The sequence below is a fragment of the Leguminivora glycinivorella genome, chromosome 20 (genome assembly GCF_023078275.1).
Source record: "Leguminivora glycinivorella isolate SPB_JAAS2020 chromosome 20, LegGlyc_1.1, whole genome shotgun sequence".
Lineage (NCBI taxonomy): Eukaryota > Metazoa > Arthropoda > Insecta > Lepidoptera > Tortricidae > Leguminivora > Leguminivora glycinivorella.
In genome coordinates this window covers 11,275,029-11,301,951 of record NC_062990.1, presented here as the reverse complement: position 1 = coordinate 11,301,951, position 26,923 = coordinate 11,275,029, and the positions used below count along the sequence as shown (strand labels likewise).

General features: G+C 41.5%; 1 protein-coding gene across 1 annotated transcript in view; it reads right to left on the bottom strand.

Annotated features, from left to right (window-relative positions):
* The window catches only part of LOC125236973 (sex peptide receptor), a 236,013-nt gene that overhangs the window by 51,186 nt on the left and 157,904 nt on the right, over positions 1–26,923 (bottom strand). Inside the window, exons 2-3 of the mRNA XM_048143890.1 lie at positions 7,466–7,755; positions 6,725–6,962 (exon numbers count right to left, since the gene is read on the bottom strand). Coding sequence (XP_047999847.1) covers positions 6,725–6,962; positions 7,466–7,716 — 489 coding nt within the window. The 5' untranslated portion in view covers positions 7,717–7,755. The remainder of the gene's footprint in view (positions 1–6,724; positions 6,963–7,465; positions 7,756–26,923) is intronic.

Genomic DNA, 26,923 nt, shown 5'->3' with positions numbered 1-26,923 from the left:
ATCAAGTTTATACAGCTCCAATACCCTTCTCAGCCATGAATGAGGCACCGAATCATAGGCCTTCTTATAGTCAATCCAAGCGGCCGAAATGGCCCCCTTGTTCCGCCGAACTTGTTGGCAGATGGTCATGTCTATGAGGAGGAGCTCTTTAGTACCACGGGACCCAACCCTACATCCATTTTGAGCGGGAGCCAGAATGTTGTTAGCGACAATATGCGCGTTAATTTTTGCTCTCAAAATGGATGTAAGGAGCTTGTAAAGTGTAGGCAAGCACGTGATGGGTCTGTAGTTTTTTGCTTCCGTGGTACTACCGGACTTATAGAGCAGGAAAGTAACACCAGTTGTTAGGGAAGGTGGGAGAGAACCAAGATCGAGGGCTTGTTGAAATTGCGTTGCCAAACGCGAGTGCGAGCATCGAAACCATTTTAGCCAGAAGTTGTGCAATCCGTCCGGTCCAGGACTTTTCCAGTTCTGGGCCGTACGGGTAGCACAACTTACGTCGTCGGGGCTGATGGTGATAGCCCCCATAGGCTCGATGCTCTCGCACTCGCGTTCGACAACGGTCATCCACTCACCCTCCGTGTGTTCGACGGGCACCGACCAGATGCTACGCCAGAAATCAGACATGGCAGTAGCATCCGGCAGCTGCACGTCAGACACACGAGGGTCGGTTTCCTCCCACCTTCGGTATACTTTCCTTTGGTCGCTTTGAAAAAGACGATTCTGCTGGAATCGGTCCACACGCTTTCTGTAGCGGCGAATACGGCTTGCCCATGCATAGACTTTCTGCTTCAGGAAGTCGATGCGCTCTGTGACATTGGCCAAATAGTCGCGGGGCCTGATGTCCGTCCCCGCGAACGCCTGGTTCACAAAGCGCATTACTCGGGGGCGATTATTACCCCTCTGAAGCAGATCAGCTTTGCAATGAGAGTCCTAAACGAGTTGATACGACGCTCGATCCGTACTTGCCATGCAGGGACACCTTCGGCGGTCCTAGTTGCACGGTCAGCGTCCGGAAACTTGACTCGAGCAACACGGCACGCCGCGATGGCCCCGCAGTACATGATCGAGTGTGTATCATCTAGATCTTTACTAGTCCGCATATATGGATCTAGTAAAGCATTTAAGGCTCCTATTAGCGCTAGATTGCGTCTATTCATGGGCAGACGTGGTAATCGTGGCCTAGGATTGCTTGTGGAGCGATACTGCGTAATCGCCTCTTCCAAAGACCTCCTCAGTTGCTCATTGGCAGGCTCACTCTCGCTCTGACTCGCGAAGTCCCCGCCGTCGTTACCGGAATCAACCCGCGGCGCCTATTATTATTATTATTTAATAATAATTTATGTAACTATAATACACAAATTATATCATAGCACTGCCATGAGCATTATGACATTATGTTTAAATTTTTATTTTTCATGTAAATTGATTACTGTACCATAAGTAATGCGCCTATATGTATATCCGAATATGCACATATTATTGTTGGCATACTGAGTAATAAGCAATATTGACATAGCTTAAACATTGTCTTACATAGCCCACTGCCAAATGTCAACATTTCCCATAGCATAATGTGTTATGGGATTAAATTCTGTATATGAAATATACATTTGCCAAAACAATTGAAATGAACGCTTGAGTTGGAAGAAATTGCACGCTATCATATGTTAATTTGTAATTTATACCCACATCACGATAATTTATGCGTTACTGCTGGACTGGCAGCAAAACTGCAAATAAGATGATAATACATTTTCGGCTTCTGACTGAATTGACAATACCATGGCAATGGTTAGCTAAGGATCCATATAATAAAAGGTAAGCTCCTACTCAAAGTCTTTACGAGAACGGAAACTATGCAAATTTTTCCTATTAAATTAAAATGGGTCAACTGAGCAAAAAGCTTTCTGATACAAGCGATTGAAACGAATCAATGATCTAATGAGTCACACATACTTAGGCGAAGATCAAATGAAGGCAATTTGATACTTCCATGAATATACATGAATATTAATGCGGGAATCCTCTCTACACTGTACGTGTCAACTTTATTTAGTCTTTTGCTATGTCTAGCTAGTATGTTTTTTTTTTCGATATTTGAAAAATTTAATTTGTGTTTGAATAATTATGAATATGTGATGCATATATTTTTAGGCTTATCATTTTTATGACTTATGTGCTGACTAGCCGAATTTATAAAGGCAAAATTGTACGATTCGTGAGCTAGTAATTCTAAAACATTACGACTTATGGCTCTTTAGTCCATTTCGATATTCTAATAAGAATGTAAGACGACAGATAACTCTTCAAATAAGGGTTAATGATGTACGATTACCCATTTATAAAAAAAATTCAGTCATCAGCTTAAGATAGTAAATAGTTTTTTTTTTTTTCAGAACTTTCGTAATTTATCACCAAATTGCAAAGCAATATATTATATATTGCTCTTTTGTGCGAATAATATAAATGTCTCACGTTCTTTATAAACTGATGTATACACATAAACATACGGGTTAATATTTACTGTATTCTTGCTTATTTCCCAAAATCCATATGCAGCGGGACTTCCCACAAACAAGATGCAACTGTTATGTAGGGTAATACCTGATTCTACACTTATATCGAGATGACAATTATTTATTTATCGTATGGCATATAATTAGAATTTTCTTAAAAGTCGTACGTGCACACGGATGTAGCATGTAGCGCCACGGACAATGACAATGGTATTTACACTTGCCTGTCATCCGAGACCAATAGGTCAAAATATCGTAGCTATAAGTACTGCGTACCTTAAGCGCTGAGCTTTTATTTTTCATTTAGGTTTCAAGACCTTACTTCTGATAAATATAGTTCATCAATATCTATTTAAACGGCAATAATTTTAAGTTTTCTGTTACCACTAGAAACCCATTTTGCCTAGAATCTGCGCTCCCTTTTATGAGTGTCGTAACAAATTCTTGTATTTCAGGTATATTAGGAGTCCGAAGTCTTCTAAATTAAGTCATAAGCACAGTAATGTTATAAACATCATATTTCTAGTTCCTTACACTAAATTCAATTTGAACCGGGACTCGTCCTCTGACCTTACGAACCATTTTTGAATAAGTTGTGGCGTCTCCTCTGTTACTGACAAATAGTCGCGCCGCAAAATTCTAATAAATGGCGCTTAGTAAGCAACTGCGGAAATGTGTATCGATCCTACAACGCGCTAATGGAGTTCCAAAAGTTAATTGTGTATACATATACAACTTCTGTTAATCTCTCTAGGCCCCAGAAACCTATTCAGAAAACATTTGTCAAATGAAATAAACGGGAACTTTCTGTTAGTAATACCGCAGTAGCGGGCGATAATTTTAGGATGCGAGCGCCTCTTTATTTGTAAGAGGAAACTGTGTTCTAAAATCGAAAGAGATTCATCCTTCATTCCGTTTAATTTATTATTTCAGAAACAGGCCTCCACATTCAGTGACTACCTTTCAACATTTTATCCATAAGAGTGCCTTAGCAAATTGCGAAAATCTGCTTCTCTCGGAAAATGTATTGCCCTATTGGTTTTAATGAGCTTAAAGTGTTTTCGATATATCATACTCATACAACAAATAAGCACTTTGAATACAATTTACCTACACGGTTTCTTGCTTTGTTTTGTGTAGTTGTTTAAGTTTAGGACCAACTTCATTTACTTCGGTCAAGAGATGTAAGCCATAGTCCTTCGCTGTAAATAGTTTGAGAATATTGTTCGGTCGTCTCTTTAATCTAATTCGTTAGTTATTTATAGAAACATAGGATTCGTAACATTACGCCATCGAACTGGGCAACCGACAAATCCTTTTACGACGAGAGTCCGTCCTGAGTAACAATGCAACAAGGCATACTAAAATGCTATTGTACTAAATAACATATCCTTTAAGTCATTTTGCCAAACTATCCACATAATATCGTATATATTTGGGAGTCAGATTTCCGGTACGAGTTTGTTGTCTTTGTAATTAACCTCTTTAAGGATTGTATGTAACCTTGGTCTAGCTAACGTTAGTAATAATGCATGATTGAGTATTCTAACCGTTGGTCGATTAACGGCAGTTTGAGGTCAATTTGTAGTACATATATGTATATATCGTATTTAGAAAACTTTCCGAGCTGTAGCTTTTTATTTCTAAATGAATTGGTTCAGAAGTCTCTACTGGGTCGATTGTTACAGAAGTAATACTTTTGTCAGTTCGGTATACTAAACAACATATACTGGAACATTATCCGCCATTAGTCCGACTGGATGTTTCAGCCGGACAGCTATAAGTTTGCTGAAATACAGACGAATATCCAGGTTTCACAGAGTAATGAGCCTAGTACAAGAATTTTCCTTTGCGGTAAGTTATTTTGTAGCTAATAGTCAACATTTGCTAAGTACCTGAGTGGTCCTTCTGCATTTCTAAAGTCCGTATCTAGACCCAAGACCATGCGTCAATTATTGACGCCCGTGAGTTGACTCTAATCATTCATTTAAAAGAATCTGCACTCTAGGAATAGCGTAAAACAGTGGCATAAATTAATGGATTTTCTTTTTTCCATTGGTATCTTCGCCGCCCCCTCTCCCTTTCTGATTGGGCAAGAAGGGCTTTGTAATATACAGTGGTTTTTCATTCTGTTTAGCATCACTATTATGTATATTTCTTAATTCGCTTAGTATCTGGCAACAAAGTGCTAGTTAATTGCTACCGAAGCTCCACCCACACGTTTTTAGATATGGAAGTGGATTTTCACAACGTCAAACCTGCTAATAAACCTCTATAATGACGAGCATTCTAAAAGTTGACATGACAAATTAGGTTGGCAATAACGACGTTGCTTTACAGTAATTGGATCACACATTCGTCATCATTATGGCCGTTCAGATATTCACGAGTGAGATAAATTTGGACATTCCTCACAATCATTCATCTGTTGGTCAGGTGACCACGCTCATTATGTATTAGCTAATTAGGCAATTGAGACGACGCCGATGTCGTTCACTTTACCTGTCTAAAACGACCCCACTTATGGGAACCCATCGCGTGATGATTTTTGTCTAATAAGACAATGACTAAACTGTGTAATTGTGTATGTCTCAGGTTAACACGTACGCTGTGGTTCCGATTCGAAAGACCTTCTACGAAGTACATATGGTTAGAAATACCTTATACAAAGTATGTTTAGCTAAGAGTTGTGCTAATTACCGCAAAGTAGATGTTAAAGCGACATAATCTCATTGAGATTCGAGTACAAATACAACATTTTGCCTCGTGATCATAACGCTCGTCTCATGACACGAAAGGTGAATTAGTGCATAGCATGTAATAACCCAATGGGTTCTCACAGGATGTCGTAAATCATCGCATAGGGCAACGAAATCCAAATTCCAAGTCGCTGCAAAGTTTAATCTTTTACGGAGCGACGCTTGTCAATTTCTATGACAGTGTACTTTTTCGCACAGCACAACTTTACTCATGTTGTCTCTAATGACGAATCATGTCTGCACAATGAATGATCTCCTTTGTCATATCACGAGGCGATGCCCTATCGGATTGTGGGCCCTATCTTTTCATAGGCCAGGTTATCTAATGGGACCTCATCTGTCGTTTCAAAACATCTCTTATGTCCTGTCACCTCACGAGGCGAAGCTATGACTTTTCAAGGGACGAACCTATGTCGTCTCACGGGACGTCGCTCTGTCTCGTCTTACGTGAGCGTGGCATTTGTCCCTTATATTCTTTATGACGGTGCATAGGATTACACTGCGTCCCGTCGCTGTCAATTTTCTTCATCGTCTCCATGCCACCACACAGGAACACACCCTGTCGTCTCGCGGGACAATGCAATGTCGTCTCATTGGACGACGCCTGTCGTGTCACAGCACGACGCCATGTCGTCTAACGGGACGACACCTGTCGTCTCACGGGACGACGCTTGTTGTCTCACGGGACTACGCCATGTCATCTCACTGGACGACGTCATGTCGTCTCACGGGATGACGCCTGTCGTCTCACGGGACGACGTCTTTCGTCTCACGGGACGACGTCTGTTGTCTCACGGGACGACATCTGTCGTCTCACAGGACGACGTCTGTCGTCTCACAGGACAACGTCTATTGTCTTACGGGACGACATCTTTCGTCTCACGGGACGACGTCTGTCGTCTCACAGGACGACGTCTGTCGTCTCATGGGACGACGTCTGTCGTTTCATAGGGCGACGCCTGTCGTCTCACGGGACGACGTCTGTCGTCTCACGGGACGACGCCATGTCAGTCTCACGTGAGTGAGGCATATGTATCCGCGTATTTATGACGGTGCCTACAGGAGGTCACTGCGTCTCGTCGCTGGGCCAAAGGCACCGAGCGGAATATCACGAAGTTAGAAGTAATCATAATCTTTTCGATGTTTTAAATTTCTCGAACTTTTTAAGACTTGCTTTTGTAAACGTGTTGCTCGGCCGAGTTACAAAAGCGTACTGAGGAAAAAGCAGCCGAGCGCTGGTAACCGGGCGACACTAGTACTTGACTGGCGCGCCAGATGGCGCTACTAGTCGAGGAATTCACTCGATTAGGGCCGAGTTATGAAGGTGTTAATCTCATTAGTGGTTCAAGCGAAGGCACGGACACCTAAATAGTATATTATTAGATTTGGTTATGATTTGGTCAAACTGCAACTGAGCTATTGACTACAGAATCTCAAAAGACTCACCTCATTCATATAGTTCCACGCTTGACACGCTGTGACCGGACTCAGTGGCTTATAATGGTTCCCAAAAGTATACATATAGAATAGCCAAGGAGCCGGGAAAAGCATAGTAAACATGTCGCAGAGAGCCATAGCCATGAGAACCACGTTGGTAGGCGTTCGCATGTGCCGGCGGGAGAGGACGACCACGATTAGTGTGTTGGCTACGGTTGTGGTTGCTAGCAGGAATGGTGCGATGTATCTGGAAGAAAGGAAATGATTATTTAGGACCTATTTTTAGGATCGATGACCGGTCTGGTGTAGTGGATAATTAAGTATCCATACATAGAAAACATTCAAGGCTCAGGAACTGTATGAGCTCGTCACACAAATAAATGGCTCACACTGAGATTCAAACTGAGGATCGACCATCGGCTTAGCGGGCAGGGCAAGGTTCACTAGGCCAGACAAAGTCGATAAAAGTTGAATTTTCTGACAATAATTTTCTATGTCATATTTGATTAGAGTTCGCACTAGATTGAACGGCTTTGGACAGAAGGCAGGTCATGATTCACTTTGGATCGTCGTGCCACAAGAAGTAGAAAGAAGTGCCTAAAGTAAAAACCTAAGTAATAAATAATAAGGGGAAATTGGCATGAAGAACAAGGATTTAAAAGAGCATTATTATATTATAGTAAGAAGTACCTAAGTACCTGGGGTAATTTTGTAATGTTTTATGGTAAATAATACTTCTATAACACTTACCCATACATAGGCTCAGCATAATCAATAGGGAACTCGCAAGTCACATTCAAATAGACATGGCTGAAGTTAGACGCGCAAAAGTTGTCCGTAGTGAAGTTCGTGTAATCGGGCGCAGTAGTATTGTCGTAGAAACTATAGTTGATCTTCGGAGACACATCTATGACGTCATTAATCCCGTAGGGCTCTTCGAATGCACCGGATTTGAAATTCTTCGTGCTGTTCAGGAAATCGGGCCATTCTTTGGACTCCATGGTGGTTGTTAAATGTTCATTGTGTTACGTCATGTTGATCTGTGGACAAAGAAAATGGTGGTGAGTTCTTCTGTTTTTTGGTGTGGTAACATTCTTTTTATATCTTTTGGGTTGAGTTGAGTTGACTGATCAGCGGAAACCGAAGTTTTAGTTTCTTTCATTATATCGTTTCAGGTCAAAATTTGGTTAATAATCTGATTCATTTAGACTATTTAGAGAATGCCTACGGCTCGGCTGATATAAGTGCACTTCATTTTCTTTCTAACGTGGATTTCCAGTAGATTCCGAATAAGTGCGTTTTCACATTATCCGATCCGATATCGGATGTCGGAAGGATTTCAATAGAAAAAATCCAAGATGGTGCCCGTAATGTATAGGGTACCGGTCCGACATCCGATATCGGATCGGATAATGTGAAAACGCATTAAGTCACATCACATAGGTATGCAATTGAAAGGCAAACAAATGTAATCCAATATAGTATGTACAATTCTCTTTTTGCTTCATGGAGTTCTTGAATATAATCAATATTTAAAGTATCAACACCACAGCTTAAACAAGCTTATAAGTATAAGAATATTTACATAATATAATTATGTTTCTAATTAATATTTTCACATATATATGTGAATACCGCAATCAAGCCTACTGAAAAATTCACAAGTCATTTACAGTCTCCTATAACATCATTTATTTTCATTAGAGACCTCTTGAAGCCAAATTAAACGGTAAAATGATACCACACAAAAGTAAGAATGTTTGTGTTCGTTAATTAAATGCAAGAACGAATAACCCAATTTAATCTAAATTGATAATAAAAGGCAAGGAAAACACAATTATGTGAATTTTAGTCTGTAACGACAGGCTTTTGTAAGTAATTTGATAAAGTGTTTTGTTTGAGGAATGATGTTTAGTTTAATTTTAATTAGACAGGGAGTACATGTAAAAAGCGCTGGTGGCCTAGCGGTAAGAGCGTGCTACTTTCAATCCGGAGGTCGCAGGTTCCAACCCCAGCTCATACCAATGAGTTTTCCGGGTGCGAAATGTCATTTAATATTTGCCAGTCACTTTCCGGTGAAGGAAAACATCGTGAGGAAACCGGACTAATCCCAATAAGGCCTAGTTACCCTTCGGGTTGGAAGGTCACATGGCAGTCGCTTGCGTAAACTAGTGCCTACGCCAATTCTTGGGATTAGTTGTCAAAGCGGACCCTAGGCTCCCATGAGCCATGGCAAATGCCGGGATAACGCAAGGAGGATGATAAGTACATGTAGTACAGTCAGCATCAAAAATAATAGATCAAAGATGGGCGTTTTTGCGTGAAGAATAGTACAAAATAGGTTTAAATGTTTTTGGTTAATGTTTTTCCTACTCAAAATCACGAGCCCTTTTGATCTTACTAGGTGAAAAAAAAAAAACGTCCCAAATTAAATTTTTCCACTTCGTTACCATTTTCTAAACGTTTTATACAGCGGTTACAAAGTGGAAAGTATGCAAAATAATAGAAAATTTTAGGACCATTTTTTGTCTCTTGTTTTTTGTTCTAGATCAAAAGAGCTCGTGATTCTGAGTAGGAAAAACATAAATAGTATTTTATACAATCGTGATATAATACAAAGCTTTTCAGTCGAGTACCATGTTTAGGCCACGAAGCTTGCTGAGTGGCCTAATAGTACGATACGAGAGTGAAAAGCTTAATTATATCACTATTTCTACGAGTCTACGGAAATATCATCATTTATGCAAGTTAAAATTAATGTTAATAGAGTCGTTCACCGTTGTATCAACATCGAATTACCTAGCAACCAATTGTTTGTAATAACCGTCTCTGATTGGCCGATAACGCGACAGATAAAAAAAATGTGTTTCAGATGCAGGAAAATTTGCCAGGTATCGCAAATTAGTATAGAAATTGTATGAAGTCCTATTTTTTAAATTATTACAGTTAACTAAAGTCAACTATAATGAGCTTATTATAATTGAGTCGGAACTGCCATAGAGTATCCAACACTGAAAAGTTAGCACTTATAGTTTAGTCTGTGGTGGCCTAATTGACAGATTACAGTCGACAAGTAGAAAAAACTATTTTTGGTGATTCTTCTCGCGGCTTGGCCGCGAAGTAGTAATAAAAAGGGATTTTCGCGTTAAAATTGTAGTTTTTATGAAACGTAAAAAGATAAGTGTATCTTTTATTATTAAGTTCTTTCAAACCAAACAATAAAAAGTTGTACTCAAAAATATAAAATGTTGTCAGTTGCATATAGCTAGATCATTGAGCGTGCAAGCGTGCAATTGTAGTTGTGTGCGTGCGTGATGACACGTCTTGGGTCGTTCGCATGTACACACACATGGAAATGATGCGCGTGTAACCGTGTATTGCGCAATAACTCAATAGGAGCGTCCAACTACAAGTGTGAGTAAGTTCGCCTTGGAGCCTAGGTTGGTCATACACACGACGACGTGACTGCGGACAGGAGGGAGGGCTTTCAAAATAGTTGCCAACGAATCCTGGCCAGACTCTACAAAACCACAGTATAATAAAGAGTACTATCGTACAGTATGGCCACTCCTGCTCCCCGCTGAAAGTGCCGCCCACCCCCTCTCGATTACCTCACAGTTACCGCCTGCCAAAAACGCGAACAGTCGACCTGTCATATCTCACTCATACAAGCATGGTACGCGTTCACCTACACGAGCTTAGAATGTGTGCAAGGAACGCGCCTCTTTCATATATTTGATCGCCAGTGTCCGAGGTGTGGCAAAACTTACTCTAATTTGTATGTACATAATTACTACTTAAATCCAGTATTCTCCATTTCTAATTAAAATTAAAACAAAGCCAGCGATTTGCTATTCAAATTCCTGATTTCTTGTTCTGTTTTCGTAGTTAAAATATAGATAAACTTGAGCCGAACCAAATTTATGCATAAGATTCACTGCCGGCTAGTCGAAGAGCCAATAGTTGACGCTACGTGGCCAATAAAACGCAGTGTGGCTCTGTCGCACCACTACAGAGGAGCGATAGAGAGGTTAGCTACAACCTCTAATACGCTGCGTGATGTTGAACAGTGTGCGTAGCCGAATGCACAAACGCTCACGATAATATCTCTTTCGTAGCTATCTATCTCTATCGCTCTTGCGTATTGGCGTGACAGAGCCAGACTACCTTTCTGCGGGGTTTCGATTTCGTTTCACGTCGCAGAAATTCCATTAGGCTACGGGGCCTGGCAATCTGCCTACCCGAAATGACAATGACGCTAGACGCCAATAAAGATAAAGATAAAGATAAAAATATCGTTTATTCAAGTAGGATTTTACAACCGAAATTCAGTCTAGCTCTGTCGCGCCAAAACGGAAGGGCGATAGAGATAGTATGATATCGATATTTTCCTAAGCCTAAGTGAGTGTTACGTTGGCCAGGTACTACATCCTTCAGTCCTTTTGTCAACAATCGGAATGGCGTTAAATTGAATTTGAAGCTTAGCACAAGTTTTGTTCACTAAGATAACCGACTCCATTTTACAACTTTTGAGATTAAGTGGTATTAAATTACAGAGTTTCTTAATCAATAGCACTTATCTCCAAAACTGGCTTTTGCGGCTTAGATTGTCTAAGGATGTTCACATTTTTTACATTTCACAAAACATAACAAAACCAGCCGTTACCAAGCAAAGAGCAACCGGCCACCCGTATCTCTAGCGAGGACCGATTGACTCCCAACAATGACTAAAATATCCTAAAATTCTGTCACTGCCACCTTATTTTTAAATTTAGAACATAATTTTAAGAAAATGTTTTTGATTCCATTTTTGAATGTATGACAATTATTTTAAAACAAAAAACAGTCATTTGCTGCGATTGCTCACGATGGAGTGACGTTAAAAGAAAACCGAATAACTGTTTTAGCATAAAAAGGCATTCGAGGAGTGGTGTCCTTTCTATACGTAAGTTACTAGTTAGCTAGCTATTACTTATTCTATGGTTAGAGGGTAGTTCCACTGAATAATTTGTCGCTATTAATAGAGGACCGAGATTTAATCTTGAAGGGTTAGGAGTAAGGAAGTTGTCAGAGGCAGTTAGGTATGTAGATTAAATACATCGACCGGCGTAAGTAGACTAGTACTAAATAATCTGTACTATCCACACTTTATGCAAGCTAGTTTTATTAACTTTAACTTTAATAGAAGGTAGGTCAAATACAATGAATTTCTCTATAGAACTAGTGATTACTATTATAGATATATTTTTTTTATTGAATGACTTATCAATTGTATCGTGAAATTCGAGAGCTATGTATATTATTATGATTTTTTATAAGGTATATATTATTTATTTTACTTAAGTCACAGTATAAGGACGATTCAGTAGTTCAGTTCAGTTCAGTTTTTAAAATTAAATGGCTTCAGTCCATTGGGACTATTTCGCCAGTGTCAAGGTGATATGAGCTAATATTAGTAATTTTTGTACGGTAAGTACGACATTGTACGGTGACTTAGCACTTGTAAATTGATAGCTAGATTTTACAAGAGCACGTGGACTACCGGCCGTTTACGACAAAAAAGAGGCTAAACGCGTTTCGAGAACAATTCTTCATCAGCTTCTCACTACACCATTAGTTTACTGCATAATAAGCTATCAATATTACACTTTAAACAACATTAATGAGTAAAAGAAAAATAAATTATTCACGACACGAAACCGCTATGATGGCGTCCCAACCGGAAGTCCGATTCAGTAGTTACTCTCCGGCAGCGGCGACGCGACAGGTACCCACTGCGTTCGAAAGCACGTGGTTGAACAAAATTACTATCAATGTTACACGACATCGTCCAAAGTACGATGTTGTTATATAATACTACTAGGTACTAATAGTTATTTGTTATACAAGGGGGCAAAGTTGTATTTTAATGCCGAGTGTGGAATTTAAAAACGAGCAAGTGAAAGGATTCTATAGTCGAGAATAGAATCCTGAACTTGCGAGTTTTTTAAAACACGAGAAGTAAAATACATTTGCACCCGAGTGTAACACGAAACTTTTCCCCTCACTATAGCGAGGAAACTACAACGCAAAAAATGCGTTTATCACTGCTTCCAGTAGTTCCACAGGTAGTAAATCATCTTTATTACTAGATTCACCTACTTTTATCAATTTTAAAGCAGTTAATTTGACTTTAATCAAGGTCCAATTACTTTACCCACTAGTGGATAAAATGCGTTTTTACCCGCTGGTTTTAATGGACAAAACACGTGTTTCCGAGCTAGTGAGGGGAAAACGATATTAGTATAATAATACCACATTATATCAGTCAGAAAACACAAAAAATATCATTATGCATATTATTCTTATCCACGTTTATCCAAATCCGCTTGCATGTGTTGGTAGTTTAGATCGATGGTTGCGTACGTACACGACGCGCTTGTGTGCACCCCGCGCGGCGTACATTTGTTGGAAGAGTTATTACTGGTTTGTACTGTGCTTAAGTGCCATCAGATACTAGACGCAAATTTTTATTATTTAGTGCGTTTTCACATTTTCTGATCCGATGTCGGATGTAGGACCGATATCCCACAGATTACAGGCGCCATCTTGGATTTTGGTCCCGGGTTCGAATCCCGGCAAGGGCATTTATTTGTGTGATGAGCACAGATATTTGTTCCACAGTCATGGATGTTTTCTATGTATATATGTATTTGTATATTATGTATATCGTTGTCTGAGTACCCACAACACAAGCCTTCTTGAGATTACCGTGGGGCTCAGTCAATCTGTGTAAGATTGTCCTATAATATTTATTTATTTTATTTCTTTTTTTTTGCCTCAAAAATCGTTGGTTGTATGCCTATGTTACACTTACACTTTGAATTATTATACTGACTAAAGTAATCCAATCTTCCAAGTAGCAATAGTAGCATTATTATGCCTCCCTTCGCTAGGCAAATCTCTCTAATTGGTAGCGTCCATCTAACTCCGTGATTCATTACTAACAGATAGTTTGATCATAGTGAAGAAAACACAGTAGGTCTACAGTAAAACTATTGATTTGATTGTAGGTACCTAATCAAACCCCGTTCTAGATGGTAGATTATGTTGTCCGACTGGAGGTAAAACATATGCAGAGTTTTGTATTTTTGGTTTGTTTTGGTTTGTTTGTTATAATTATTTATTAGGGCCTTTATTTTTACGGTGAAAACCTTACTTTCATATAAAAAAAACACTGATTGATTTACACGTTATTTTCGTGTGTAAATCGCGGATTTTTTTATTTCGATTCGCATGTCTTTCCTCTACGAAACGCCTGATTCCAACGATTATTTGATTACAGTATACAATCTTTCTATTTTGCCCTAAAAACGACTATTAGGAAATGCCATGTACAAAATTTTCTATCGTAATACTACGGTCCTCTGGTCAAATTGAAGACCTGGCCTACTGTACCGGTCTCTCGTACAGTTTATTTGTCCGATAAGTCTAAGGGTTTATCATTACTCAATTAGATTCGTCGACAAACTTGCTTGGATTGCCAAAGTTATTTTAGTTGCTGTTAGTTTGATTGAATAATATTATAGAAATTTATTCATCAAAAGAAATAATTAAAAAATACATACGTTCAGATCCACAGCGCAGGCTTCGTCATATTATAACTGAGTTTTCTAACCTAAGATTTCGTCAAAATAAATAAAAATAAATAGAATAATTAGAAATAACTAGTAACTATTTGTTTTAAATAAACTCGAACGTCCACAAACGCTAAAAAACTAAAAAAAAAAATGGAAAAAAATTATGTAGGAATTTTCTCGTCTTCGACGTGAATTCTTCGCTGTATATATTTTTACAGTTTTCATTTTGAATGGCTACCTACAATTTATAACTATTAAAAGTTTTTTACCTATCGTTCTCACTTAAAGTAATTAATTAGTTGACGAAAACGAATTTTAACTTTATAGTGCTAATATTATAAATACGAATTTGATTTGTGTCCCAGTCTAATGTCCTGTGTGTGTCGGTATAGTTTGAATCCCGACGAAGGGCATGCATAGCAAAGGAAAAAACATCTCATCTACCATAGAAGTAAAATAGTTAAGTGCCTGGTAAACAATATAAACATTCCGTTTCAATTGAACAACTGCCATTACTATTTCATCAGGCGCTATCGAATAACTTATCCCACACAAAGATAACCTGCATATTTGCGTAAGCTAGGTAGGAATACATATAATCTCAAGTAGTAGAATTCAAATATACATATACATATAATTATTAGATATAAGTATTCTGAGTTTTGATTAATGACATAGGATAGTTTTTAACCCGGAAATAATATTTTAACATCATAAAACTGCCTGGTAATTGATATGAGTATAAAGATTCTCTTGAACTTGAACGATTGCCAATATTTTTTTAATCAGGCACTATCCAGATTACCTATATATCACAAAAAAGTCATATATATTTTTTTTATATACCACGTCGGTGGCAAACAGGTATACGGCCCGCCTGATGGAAAGCGGTCACCGCAACCTATGGACGCCCGCAACTCAAGGGGTGTCACGTGCGCGTTGCCGACCCATTAGATATTTGCAAAGCTACTAGGAATATAATCTCGTGTTAGAATTCAACTATAAACACAAAACAATTCCAACTTCCGTCGTAAACTGACTATTTACCGCGATAACGAACGGTTCAGTTTGTTTTAACTTTGCCGTTTAACTTACTGAATTCAGTTTAACTAGATTTCACGCTGACCTATTACACGTGGAAAACTAGAAGTGTAGTAAGATAAGTTTGATATTAGAGCGATTTTAATAATTGCCATACAGGAGGGCTAGTTCGAATAATATTTAAATATCTACATACACACATATATACAATCACGCCTGTATCCCACAAAGGGGTAGGCAGAACACACGAAACTACTACAGCTTCAGTGCCACTCTTGGCAAATAAGGGGTTGAAAGAAAACGAAACTCTGACATTGCAGTGACAGGATGCCAGCCTCTCGCCTACGCCACAATTTAACCCATATCCCATAGTCGCCTTCTACGACACCCACGGGAAGAAAGGGGGTGGTGAAATTCTTAACCCGTCACCACACAGACAATATAAAAATATTTAAATATAGATATTTAAATATCTATTTGTCCCTAACTTTTATGTAGGACTTCCGGTTCGAGCGCCATCCTGTCGTGAACAATTTCTTTCTCTTTTGCTCATTAATTTTGTTTAAAGTGTAACATCGATAGCTTATTATGCAGTAAACTAATGTTGTAGTGAGAAGCTGATGAAGAATTAATCTCGAAACGCGTTTAGCCTCTTTTTTGTCGTCAACGGACGGTAGTCCACGTGCTCTTGTAAAATCCAGCTATCAATTTACAAGTGCTAACTCACCGTACACTGTCGTAATTACCGTACTGCAATCACTAATTAATATTAGCTAATATCACCTGGCAGTGGCGAAATCCTATTTTAATAATGGACTGAAGCCATTTAATAAAATAAAAAAAAACTTTTATGTAATTTTAAAGTTATCTCACATTGTTAAGTACTCGTACCTGTCATGTATTTGTATGTATGAAAGCGAAATAGTATATTACATCAGAGGCCGGGAAAATGAGGATTTCCGGCCAAGTGGGTATACATATACGGCCGGGAATCCGTTTTCACGCCGAGGCATGTATAGTGCTTTTCTCAAACATACAATGAAATAAAATAAAAAATGCTCTAAAGGACAATATTTTATAAAAAAAAAAGTTACTTTGCAGGCCTAGGCCTAAAAAATAATATGAAATCCCTTTACAGTCCTCTCGAGTTGTTGCGCTCAAAAAGCGATACTTTCCAGCCCATTTTAAGGAACGTAAAGACAATATTTCATTGCATGTTTGAGAAAAAAATATTTTTGATCAAACTTAACAAAAACTGATATACTTACCAGGTGGTTCCTATGAATGAGTCTAACGACGTGTCTTTACGGAAAAAAAAACACGGTGTATACCTAGCTATAATTATGTCAGCGTTAAAGCTTATAAAGTAAGTCTACAAAACCTTACTATAAATACTCTCTACATCCCACAAGTCCTATATCAAGTACTAATCATGTTATCCAAGACTGAAATAGGTACTTTGTGAACCTCGCAAACCACTTCCTTGAATGTGACGACACTAATTATATTATACGAAAATAGATTCATACAAATTTTAACTTGATGTCTTAAGCTGGCTGGTAGAATTTACCTATAAGTGATGATTTTGAATCATAAATTGATGGATTTGATTTAATTTGATGTTTTATAGTTAGTATTTTGTTCGTGTTGGTGTGGTGAAAAGTTTTGTGTTTCACTCAGTGGCAAAGTTTGTTTGACCTTCATGCCTTGAAACCCTCGCAACGCTCAAGATTCCACTTTTCGGAGTCTTTCGCTTGCTCGGGTATCAATATTGGCACGTGCGGTTAAACAACTACTTTGCCCCCTTGTAAAATAAATAACTATTAAGTAATATTATCACAGAATATATAATAGTACAAGTACCTACAGAAGGCTCACTCCTTTGATATTCACAAATTGCTGCCATTCTAAATTTTTACCTACATTAACAAACGGACCGCACGCGAGCAGCCGACATTGAATTCTATTGCGCCGCGCGAAGGTCGTCACCGCTGAATGGGCCGCGAACTCGCGGCCCCCACATGTACTTGTAGCGCTGCGATAGAATCGCGGAGTGAGCCGCCCCTGATATTATAGAGAGCGGATGGGAGCATTGGGCATACCTCTGCTCAGAAGCATAAAATGCTAGAGAGCGGACAAACCGCCGGCGGACATGTCGCAGTTAGCTCATTGAGCATACAGTTGTCGTTGTGTGCGTGCGTGATGAGGCAACTCGTTGGTCGTTCGCATGTACACAGATATGGATATGATGCGCGTGTATTGTACAATGGCCGAATAACCCGTCCCTTTTTAACCCCCACGCAAAAACGACGGGGTGTTATAAGTTTGACGTGTCTGTCTGTCTGTCTGCCTGTTTTTTTTTTGTTTGAAAGCGGAGCATTTGTGATATTGGCTAGACAAACTACTAATGTTTTAAGTTGAAGCAGAAGTTTGTAGTGCTTACGCTCTGTCTTGCGTGAGCGACGGGCGACGCGACGCGACGCGACGCGATGCGACGCGATGCGACGGCGATGGCTCAAGGCCATCGCGTATCCATCGCGCGGCCGAGGCAATCGCTCCTCAGTGAGCAATGCGCATTCGCCATGGCCGCACGTAAACAAAGTTTATATGAGAACTCATATTTAAAGTACAAATTATTAAGCAAGTACGTCCGTCAAAGGAACGATGTCAACATTGTATACTTGGAAAGGAATATATATGGAGAATTTCATACTCTCTATGAAGAGTTACGGGCTCAACCCGGACTTTTTAAAGAATATTGCCGAATGTTGCCGGCAACATTTGATTTTATAGTTGAAAGCATAAAACCCGTGGTGGAGGTAACATCAACAAATTTTCAGAGATCAATTTCAGTCGAAGAACGGTTGATGGTGACATTGAGGTAAGGAAACTACGAAATAATTAAGAAGTTTATTCACAAGAGTGCAAAGTTACTTCATACAAATTTTAACTTGATGTCTTAGTGCTTTTTCACATTATCGGATCCGATATCGGATGTCTATTGAAACCCTTCCGACATCCGATATCGGATCGGATAAAATAAATAAATAAATATTATAGTACTTAAGCTGGCTGGTAGATACTGAATCAAACATGTTAAATATTGATTTAGTTTGATGTTTAGCAGTTAGTTTTTATTCCTATTATTGTGGTGTGTGGGGAATAGTTATTTGTTATACAAGGGTGCAAAGTTGTATTTCAACGCCGAGTGTGAAATTGAAAAACGAGCAAGTGAAAGGATTCTATAGTTGAAGTTCGAGAATAGAATCCTGAACTTGCGAGTTTTTTAACACACAAGGTGGTAAAACATCGTCATCGCTAGATTCACTCATTTTTATCAATTGGACCCGGGTATGTCCTTAAACTACGACCAAACCAGCGGTGGTAGGTCCCGCAAGGGGCCGCCTGGTATGCTACCACCCTCCCGCCGGAGTCAGGCGCCAAGTAGCCTAGCTACGTTCCGTCTGTGCGCGGGAGTACCAGAGCCTTTGGGGGTTGATTGGTTGTCAGTCGTGTTGCTTAATGCCGGTCTTTGGATCCTTGAGTGACGTCGGGCCGAGTGGCTCACGTTGGAGGGTAGCGGGATCCGAGGCACGGTCTTGCCGGTGGCCGACCGCAGGAAGTTGGGGGCCCAATCGTACGACAGCCACGTGCGAGAGGCTGCCCCGCCACCTAGCGAAAAATCCTGGAATAGCTCCACCGTGCCAGTTGGCGACTGGACGGGAGGACCCGGTGGGCTATTTCAGGGGGGCTCGGGCGTCCCCGCAGTCTCCAAGTGAGCTCCTTACTGTCCGGATTAACTCAAGTGATCCAATTGGTAAACGCAACACCTCGACAGCCATTTTTTCTCCCAACCCACACTCCAAAAAAAAAAAAATAATAATAATAATGAAAGTTTCCAAAAAGAATAGGTTTAAACACCGGCGGCACTTCCTCCCTTTGAAAGTGCACCTCACTAACATCAGGGGGTTGCACTCAAATATCGACCCGGTCCACCACCATCTTGAAACCGAGAAGCCGCACCTTTTCTTTTTGACGGAGACGCAAATAAAAACCCCAGCTGACGCGACGTACCTCAACTACCCAGGCTACTCACTTGAACATAAGTTTAGAGTACATGCTGGGGTCTGTGTGTACGTCCGCGACGACATTTGCTGCAAGCGTCTCCGTTGCTTTGAGGTTTCCGGGTTTTCCACTTTGTGGATTATGGTTGACACAGGCTCAGAGAAAGCTCTGTATGCCTGTGTTTACCGATCGCACAGCGGAAACCAGGAGACAACCAGGCTCTTTGATCACCTTACTGAGATGGCAGATAAAGCCCAACAACGGTACCCTACAGCTCAACTCGTATTTCTCGGGGACTTTAACGCCCACCACGAGGAGTGGCTGTTCCCGTACGAGAAAACTTGCCACGCTGGAAGAGAAGCGCGTAAATTTGCTGTGTCGCTAAACCTTACCCAACTAATAAATGTTGCGACGCGGGTACCGGATGTTCCTGGTCATACACCCAATTGCCTTGACCTTCTGCTGACAACTGATCCGGACAGGCACTCGGTTTCGGTCTCCGCTCCGCTGGGATCTTCCGACCACTGTCTGGTGAAATCCGTGTCGATCCACTCTCCTCCTGATCTTTGCCCTAGGGGCACGAGGAGGGTATGGCGATACGAGTCAGCAGACTGGGATGAGATGCGGCATTTCTATGCGTCTTTCCCCTGGCAGCAGGTCTGTTTTTCCTCGGGTGACCCCTCGTGTTCTGCTGAGGCTGTTGCGGATGTGATTCGGCAGGGAATGGAATATTTTATTCCATTCTCCGACCTATCGCTCGATCAGAAGGCCCATGGCATGGTACAGTTCGGATTGTGCTCGGGCGGTGGCCCTTAAGCAGTCTGCATACCAAGCTTGGGTGCTAGCCCGCGACTCAAAAGCTGGAGCACAGAGGGTGTGCGCGAGGAAGAAAGCTTTTAACTCTGCTGCCAAGTCCTGCAAACGGGTGCTTCGAAAGGCTAGATTCGACCACGTCAGTCGTATAGGGGCCAAGCTCGCCTCCTACCCTCCCGGTAGTAAGCGGTTCTGGTCCCTGTCGAAAGCGGTCGAATCCAACTTCTGCCGTCCCACACTGCCACCTCTGCAGAAACCGGATGGTACGCTGGCCCACTCCGCGGCGGAGAAAGCAAACTTGTTTGCTTCTCTGTTTGCGAGCAATTCACGTCTAGATGCAGGCTCAAAACTCCCACCTACGCTACCTCAGTGCAGCTCCTCTATGCAAGGAATTGCTATCCGGCAAAATGAGGTACGCCGAGCTCTGCAGACTCTTGACGTGAATAAGGCTAATGGTCCAGACGGTATACCTGCACGTGTTCTAAAACAGTGTGCGCCTGAGTTGTCTCCTGTACTAACACGCCTGTACCGCCTCTCTCTCCAAACAAGAGTGGTGCCGAAATCCTGGAAGCTTGCAAATGTGCAGCCAGTACCCAAGAAGGGTAGTCGTGCTGATCCCTGCAATTACCGACCAATCGCCATTACCTCCATGCTGTGTAAAGTCATGGAAAGGGTACTTAACGGCAAGTTGCTGACTTACCTTGAGACAAACGATCTGCTCAGTGACCGTCAATATGGCTTTCGCCGGGGTCGGTCTACTGGAGATCTCCTAGCGTATGTCACGCACCGCTGTGGCGAAGCCATCGAGAGGAACGGTGAAGCGCTTGCTGTTTCACTGGACATCTCGAAGGCCTTTGACAGGGTTTGGCACGCAAGTCTCCTTAGCAAGCTTCCTGCATACGGCATCCCTGCTGACCTTTGTAGTTGGCTATCTGACTTCCTGAGTGAACGGTCGATCAGAGTGGTCATTGATGGCTGCTCTTCGGACCTCATGGCCATTGACGCCGGTGTTCCTCAGGGGTCTGTTCTCTCCGCAACCCTTTTCCTGCTTCACATTAACGACATGCTGCAACCCAGCATTGTCGGCTATGCAGACGACAGTACGGTTGTTGAGAGATATTTAGCTAGTGCAGGGGACAGCAGGGACGACATACATTCACAGAGAGAGGCCATGGTTGAGCGAGCGAACTTGACCCTTAGTCGCGTTTCCCAGTGGGGGGACGACAATCTGGTCAAGTTCAATGCCACCAAAACGCAGGCGTGTCTGTTTTCGGCAAAACGGAGTCCGTTCGATCTGACTCCTACTTTCCGGGGTGCATCTGTACCTATTACCGGCAGCCTAGAACTCCTCGGTGTGGAGTTGAGTTCTGTCCTCAACTTTGGCACCTTCATTGAGTCTAAAGCACAAACTGCGGCCAGAAAGCTGGGCATCCTAAATAAGGTGAAGCGATACTTCACACCTGGACAGCTTCTAAAACTCTATAAAGCTCAAGTCCGATCCTGTATGGAGTATTGCAGCCACCTGTGGGACGGCTCAGCCAAATACCAACTCGCTGCTTTGGACTCAGTGGAGCGCAGAGCCAGGAGGATGATTGGCGACAAGAAGCTCACGGCCAAGCTACAGTCTTTGGCCCATCGGCGGAAAGTCGCTAGTCTGTCGGTGTTTTACAGGTTGCACTTCGGGGAGTGTGCTCAAGAGCTACACGAACTTATTCCACCGTCCCCATTCTACCATCGGACTCTTAGACGCACGGCCGGTCTCCATCCTTACTTGGTAGATATTCCACGAATCCGCACGAAGCGCTTTGCTTCTTCTTTTCTTATGCGCACTGCCAAGGAGTGGAATTCCTTGCCGGCGGCTATATTTCCGAGCTCATATAACCCGGAAACCTTCAAATCAAGAGTGAACAGGCATCTTCTGGGCGAGCTCACTCCATCGTAGGCCACGTCTTTGCCTTTGGCTAGTCTGTGGTCAAGAGTAAGCCCATTTATAATAATAAAAAAAAAAAAAAAAAAAAAAATTAAACCAGTAAAAATGACTATATTCAAGGTCAAATTACTTTATCCACTACTGTATTGAAGAACAAAACACGTGTTTCCGAGCTAGTGAGGGGAAAAAATATTGTTTACTTTGGCGGCAAAGTTTGTTTAGCATTCGTGCCTGGAAACCCTGGCAACGCTCTAGATTCCACCTTTTGAACCACTCGCCACGCTCGCGGTTCAATTTTGGAATCTTCCGCTTGCTCGGGTATCAATATTAGCACGTGCGGTTAAACAACCACTTTGCCCCCTTGTAAAACAAATAACGATTAATACCCTGACCTACTCATAATTTATGCACACACTTACCCGTACTGACCTTAATAAAATTAGATAAATTAAAAAAAATCCTTCATGTAAAATGGGATAATGTTTTTTTTGTGCTATTATTTAAGTTCATTTGTTTTGGTATTACACCTGTTGGCCAACCCAAAGAAATAAATAATTAACACTTAATAGTAATGCAAACTGGATTTGTAAAATAATAAAACTGTCTTTGTACCACATTTTTTATTCAAAAAAATAACAAAATAATCAGTGTTTTTAATGAGCATTTGGACACTTACATAAATAAAACTAAAGAGGGTCGAGTATTATAGAGAGTTACTGTCGAAGTAACATGTATAATCACCATGCATAGACTGCCATCTCTTGACACAGGCTGAACCTCAGTTTTGACAATTTGGCCCATATTCTTAGCTTGATGTGTTAAAATGACAAATATTAATATTAGCGCCATCTACATGAGCGTCTCCCAAAGGTGTAACGCCATCTAGGCCACTGTACCTTTTTCTGTATGGTACTGACTTACTGAGGTACGTTTTTTTCTTAGAATATCTGTCTAGATGGAGTTATACACCGTGTTTTTGGAAGGTTTTTTTAGATGAAATGCAGTTAACTTAAATAAATACAGTCTCTAAGAAACTAATTTCTCAACTCTTACGGTTATCGAGTTATTAAAAAAATAAAGATAATTACTGAACACGTATGTAACAGCCTTTTCCCCTCACTAGCTCGGAAACAAGTGTTTTGTCCTTTAATACCAGCGGGTAAAAATGCATTTTATCCAGTACTTAGTGGGTAAAGTAATTTGACCTTGAATAAGGTCAAATTAAGTGCTTTAAAATTTATAAAAGTAAGTGAATCTAGTGATGAAAATGATTTACCACCTGTGGAACTACTGGAAGCAGAGTGTTAAACGCATTTTTTGCGTTGTAGTTTCTTTGCTATAAGTAGTGAGGGGAAAAGTTTTGTGTTACACACGAGTGCAAATGTATTTTACTTATGACCATACAACTTTGCACTCTTGTATAACAAATAACTACATATTATTGATTTGTGAAGTCAATAAAAACTAAACATTATTCTCTTTTCAAAATAAATGTATACAGTGTGGAAAAATCGAATGCCACATGGATGGCAACTACCTTAAATATTGTAAATAGCACATTTTGTGTAAGGGAGACTTTCCTTTGTTTTTAAAAACAATACATTCTGCATTTAAGGACTTATGAAAAATTGCTTGCCTCAGTCGGGACTCGAACCGGTCAAATGTGACAAAAAATAACGTGCCGTATTTTATGATGCAGATTGAAAGGGTTACTGATAAGGTTCATTTTTCTCTAAATAACAAATACAATCAGAATAACGGAAGGCCATGAAAATTTGGCACATTATTTGGTGTTGAGCCAGATTGTAAGTGTGGCAGGATCGACGGGGCGTCAGCAGTGAGCGAAACACAGATGTGAAGAGTAGGTATTTATTTTATAAAACTTGGCTAAATACAGAGGGTTTCAAAAAAGGCAGAAAGGCTTAGCTGTTGTGCAAGGGTAGGACCCACAAATGCAGGAGCGAACACCTTGACAAGAACTCAACACCAAACACAACAAGCATAACACGTCATCGACCGTAGAATATTGACCCAAAACCCCGCTAGATGGCGCTGACGGCTAAATAGATCGCGCGAACGGTAGTATATCGTGGTCTCTAGGCGTGAAGTGAACATTAGTGCGCAGATCGCTCAATAGATGTCTCTGACGACTAAATAGAACGCGCGAACGTTAGTTCAACCTAGATTAGTTAAGTATCGAGTTAATATTTTGTTCGTCGATCGAAATTATAAAGGCGACACGGCTCTTTTAGACCGGGTTCAGCTACTCCGTTTACTTTCTTCATAGAGATGCTCGGAGACTGAATTTGCTAACTGAGAATTTGGTGTTGAGTTCTTGTCAAGGTGTTCGCTCCTGCATTTGTGGGTCCTACCCTTGCACAACAGCTAAGCCTTTCTGCCTTTTTTGAAACCCTCTGTATTTCGCCAAGTTTTATAAAATAAATACCTACTCTTCACATCTGTGTTTCGCTCACTGCTGACGCCCCGTCGATCCTGCCACACTTACAATCTGGCGTCCAACGCGGGCACTTCGTCTACAAACGAATACATCGTAACGAAGTCGGGGCGGGTGACATCTATAAAGATTAAGCCGAAACCAGTTGTCAAGTCGATCGATAACGAAGAAATGGCGGTTAATATGTCCGACGCCCAGCTCCAACAGCTGATCGGAGCCATAACTCAAGGTCAAACTCAAACCGCTCAGACTGCACGCCGTATCACATCATTCGCTACGGCAACCTTCACGTATGACGGCGAGAGGGACGTAACACGAGTAAAGACATTCCTGACTGCTGCATCCTGTTTTAAACGCGTCGAGAAGATGTCTGATGGCGATGCACTTGACAGCCTTCCGCTTATCCTAAAGGACGACGCTGCAGTCTGGTGGAATGGAGTGGCAGACAGCGTGACCACCTGGGACGACTTTAAAAGTCGGTTGCACAGGGCTTTTGCTCCGAGAAAGCCTGCGCCGATGATATACCAGGAACTCGTGGGCGTTCACCAGAAAGACAACGAGTTAACGGAAACCTTCGTCGCGACGAAGAGGGACCTAATTGCTCAGCTGCCTACGCCGCGCCCTTCGGAGAGTATCCAACTCGACATGGTACACGGAGCACTGCATAAGAAGATCAGGGAGAAAGTGCTACGAGAGATGGTCACGAGCTTTGACGATCTTCTAACGGCTGCCCAAAGTGCTGAAGAACTGTTTGACACGAAACCCCAGCCAGCAGTAAAAGGCCGCATCCGTTGTAGTTATTGCAAGAACCCTGGTCACTCTGTGGATGTATGTCGCAAGAAGAAGTTCGCTGAGGGTAAAGCCGCAACGACGAATCCAACGACGAAACCGGAGGCTCAAACACAAATGCCATCACCATCCACTCCGAAATTCTCGTGCTACGGCTGTGGTGCGCCAGGATTCGTCCGTACAAATTGTCCTACTTGTGCGAAACAACCACGTCAACAGCCGGTTAAGAAGGAGAATATTAGTTTTTGCGCCGTTGATAACGAACTGGACAACAGACCTAGGCCAGTCGTCTGTATCTCAATAAAAAACATTCAAGGTTATGCGTATGTGGATACGTGTGCCAAGTCAAGCGTCGCTTCTTGGAAATTATACTGCCAGCTCAAAAACGAAGGCTACACATTTACGAAGGAAACGATATCCCTAACACTTGCTGATGGGATCCCGAAAGAACAGGAAGTGTTGAAAGTAAGGGTGGACGTGACACTGGCGACGCGAGTCATTCCCGCAGTTTTCATCATCCTGCCTCAGTCAAGGGACAATAGAACGCTCCTTGGAACTGGATTTATGCAGGATGCCCTGATGATACTCAACTTACCGCAATTCACGTGGTGGTTCCTTGATGAGCCAGAGGAGGTCATGGAACTCTACGAGGAAAATTTTCTGAAATTTGACACGAATACAGACGTAGTCATCTCGGACACGTCGATGGACCCATCACAGAAAGTGAGGCATGTGCTTGCAGTACATGACGCGGATATCAACCATAACCAAGCGTCTAAAGTCCAAAAACAAGCTGATGGTAAGCAGTATCGGCTTCGACGTTTGGAGGACACAGTAACAGATCGGAAGTACAAGACCTTTGATGGTTACTTACCCCATTGGGACTATATGCTCCGTGATGCAGAGGTCAATGTAGCACAAGAAGATGTCACTCTCTCCCCACATTCGCAAAGTCTTTTCCCTGGGACAGTTGAGTACAAAGAGGTCAATATCGATTCTATTGAATTCAGCCGCACGGTAATGGACGATCAACAACAGGAAAAGATGCACGAATTGCTGGACAGCTTTGAGGACGTTTTCTTAGCAAAACCACAACCAGCCAAGCATATCGAACACCGCATTGACACTTTAGATAGTCCTCCTACTACTGTGCCTCCTTATCGACTGTCTGCTCCTCGGAAAGAAATCCTGAGACGGGAGATCGATAAAATGCTAGAAGATGGGATCATAGAACCACAACAGACACCTTGGGCGGCACCGGTTGTTCTCGTGCCGAAACCTAATGGCGAGACCCGGGTATGTGTGGATTACAGAAGACTCAACGCGGTCACAGTTCCAGACCCCTACCCAATACCCAGAGTGGATGACCTGCTACACGAGGCAAAGCCAACACCCTATATGTCCACTTTGGATCTTAAGGCTGGGTACTGGCAAATCAGAGTTAGAGAGGAGGATAGGAAGAAAACGGGTTTTATTACGCCCTTTGGGATTTTTGT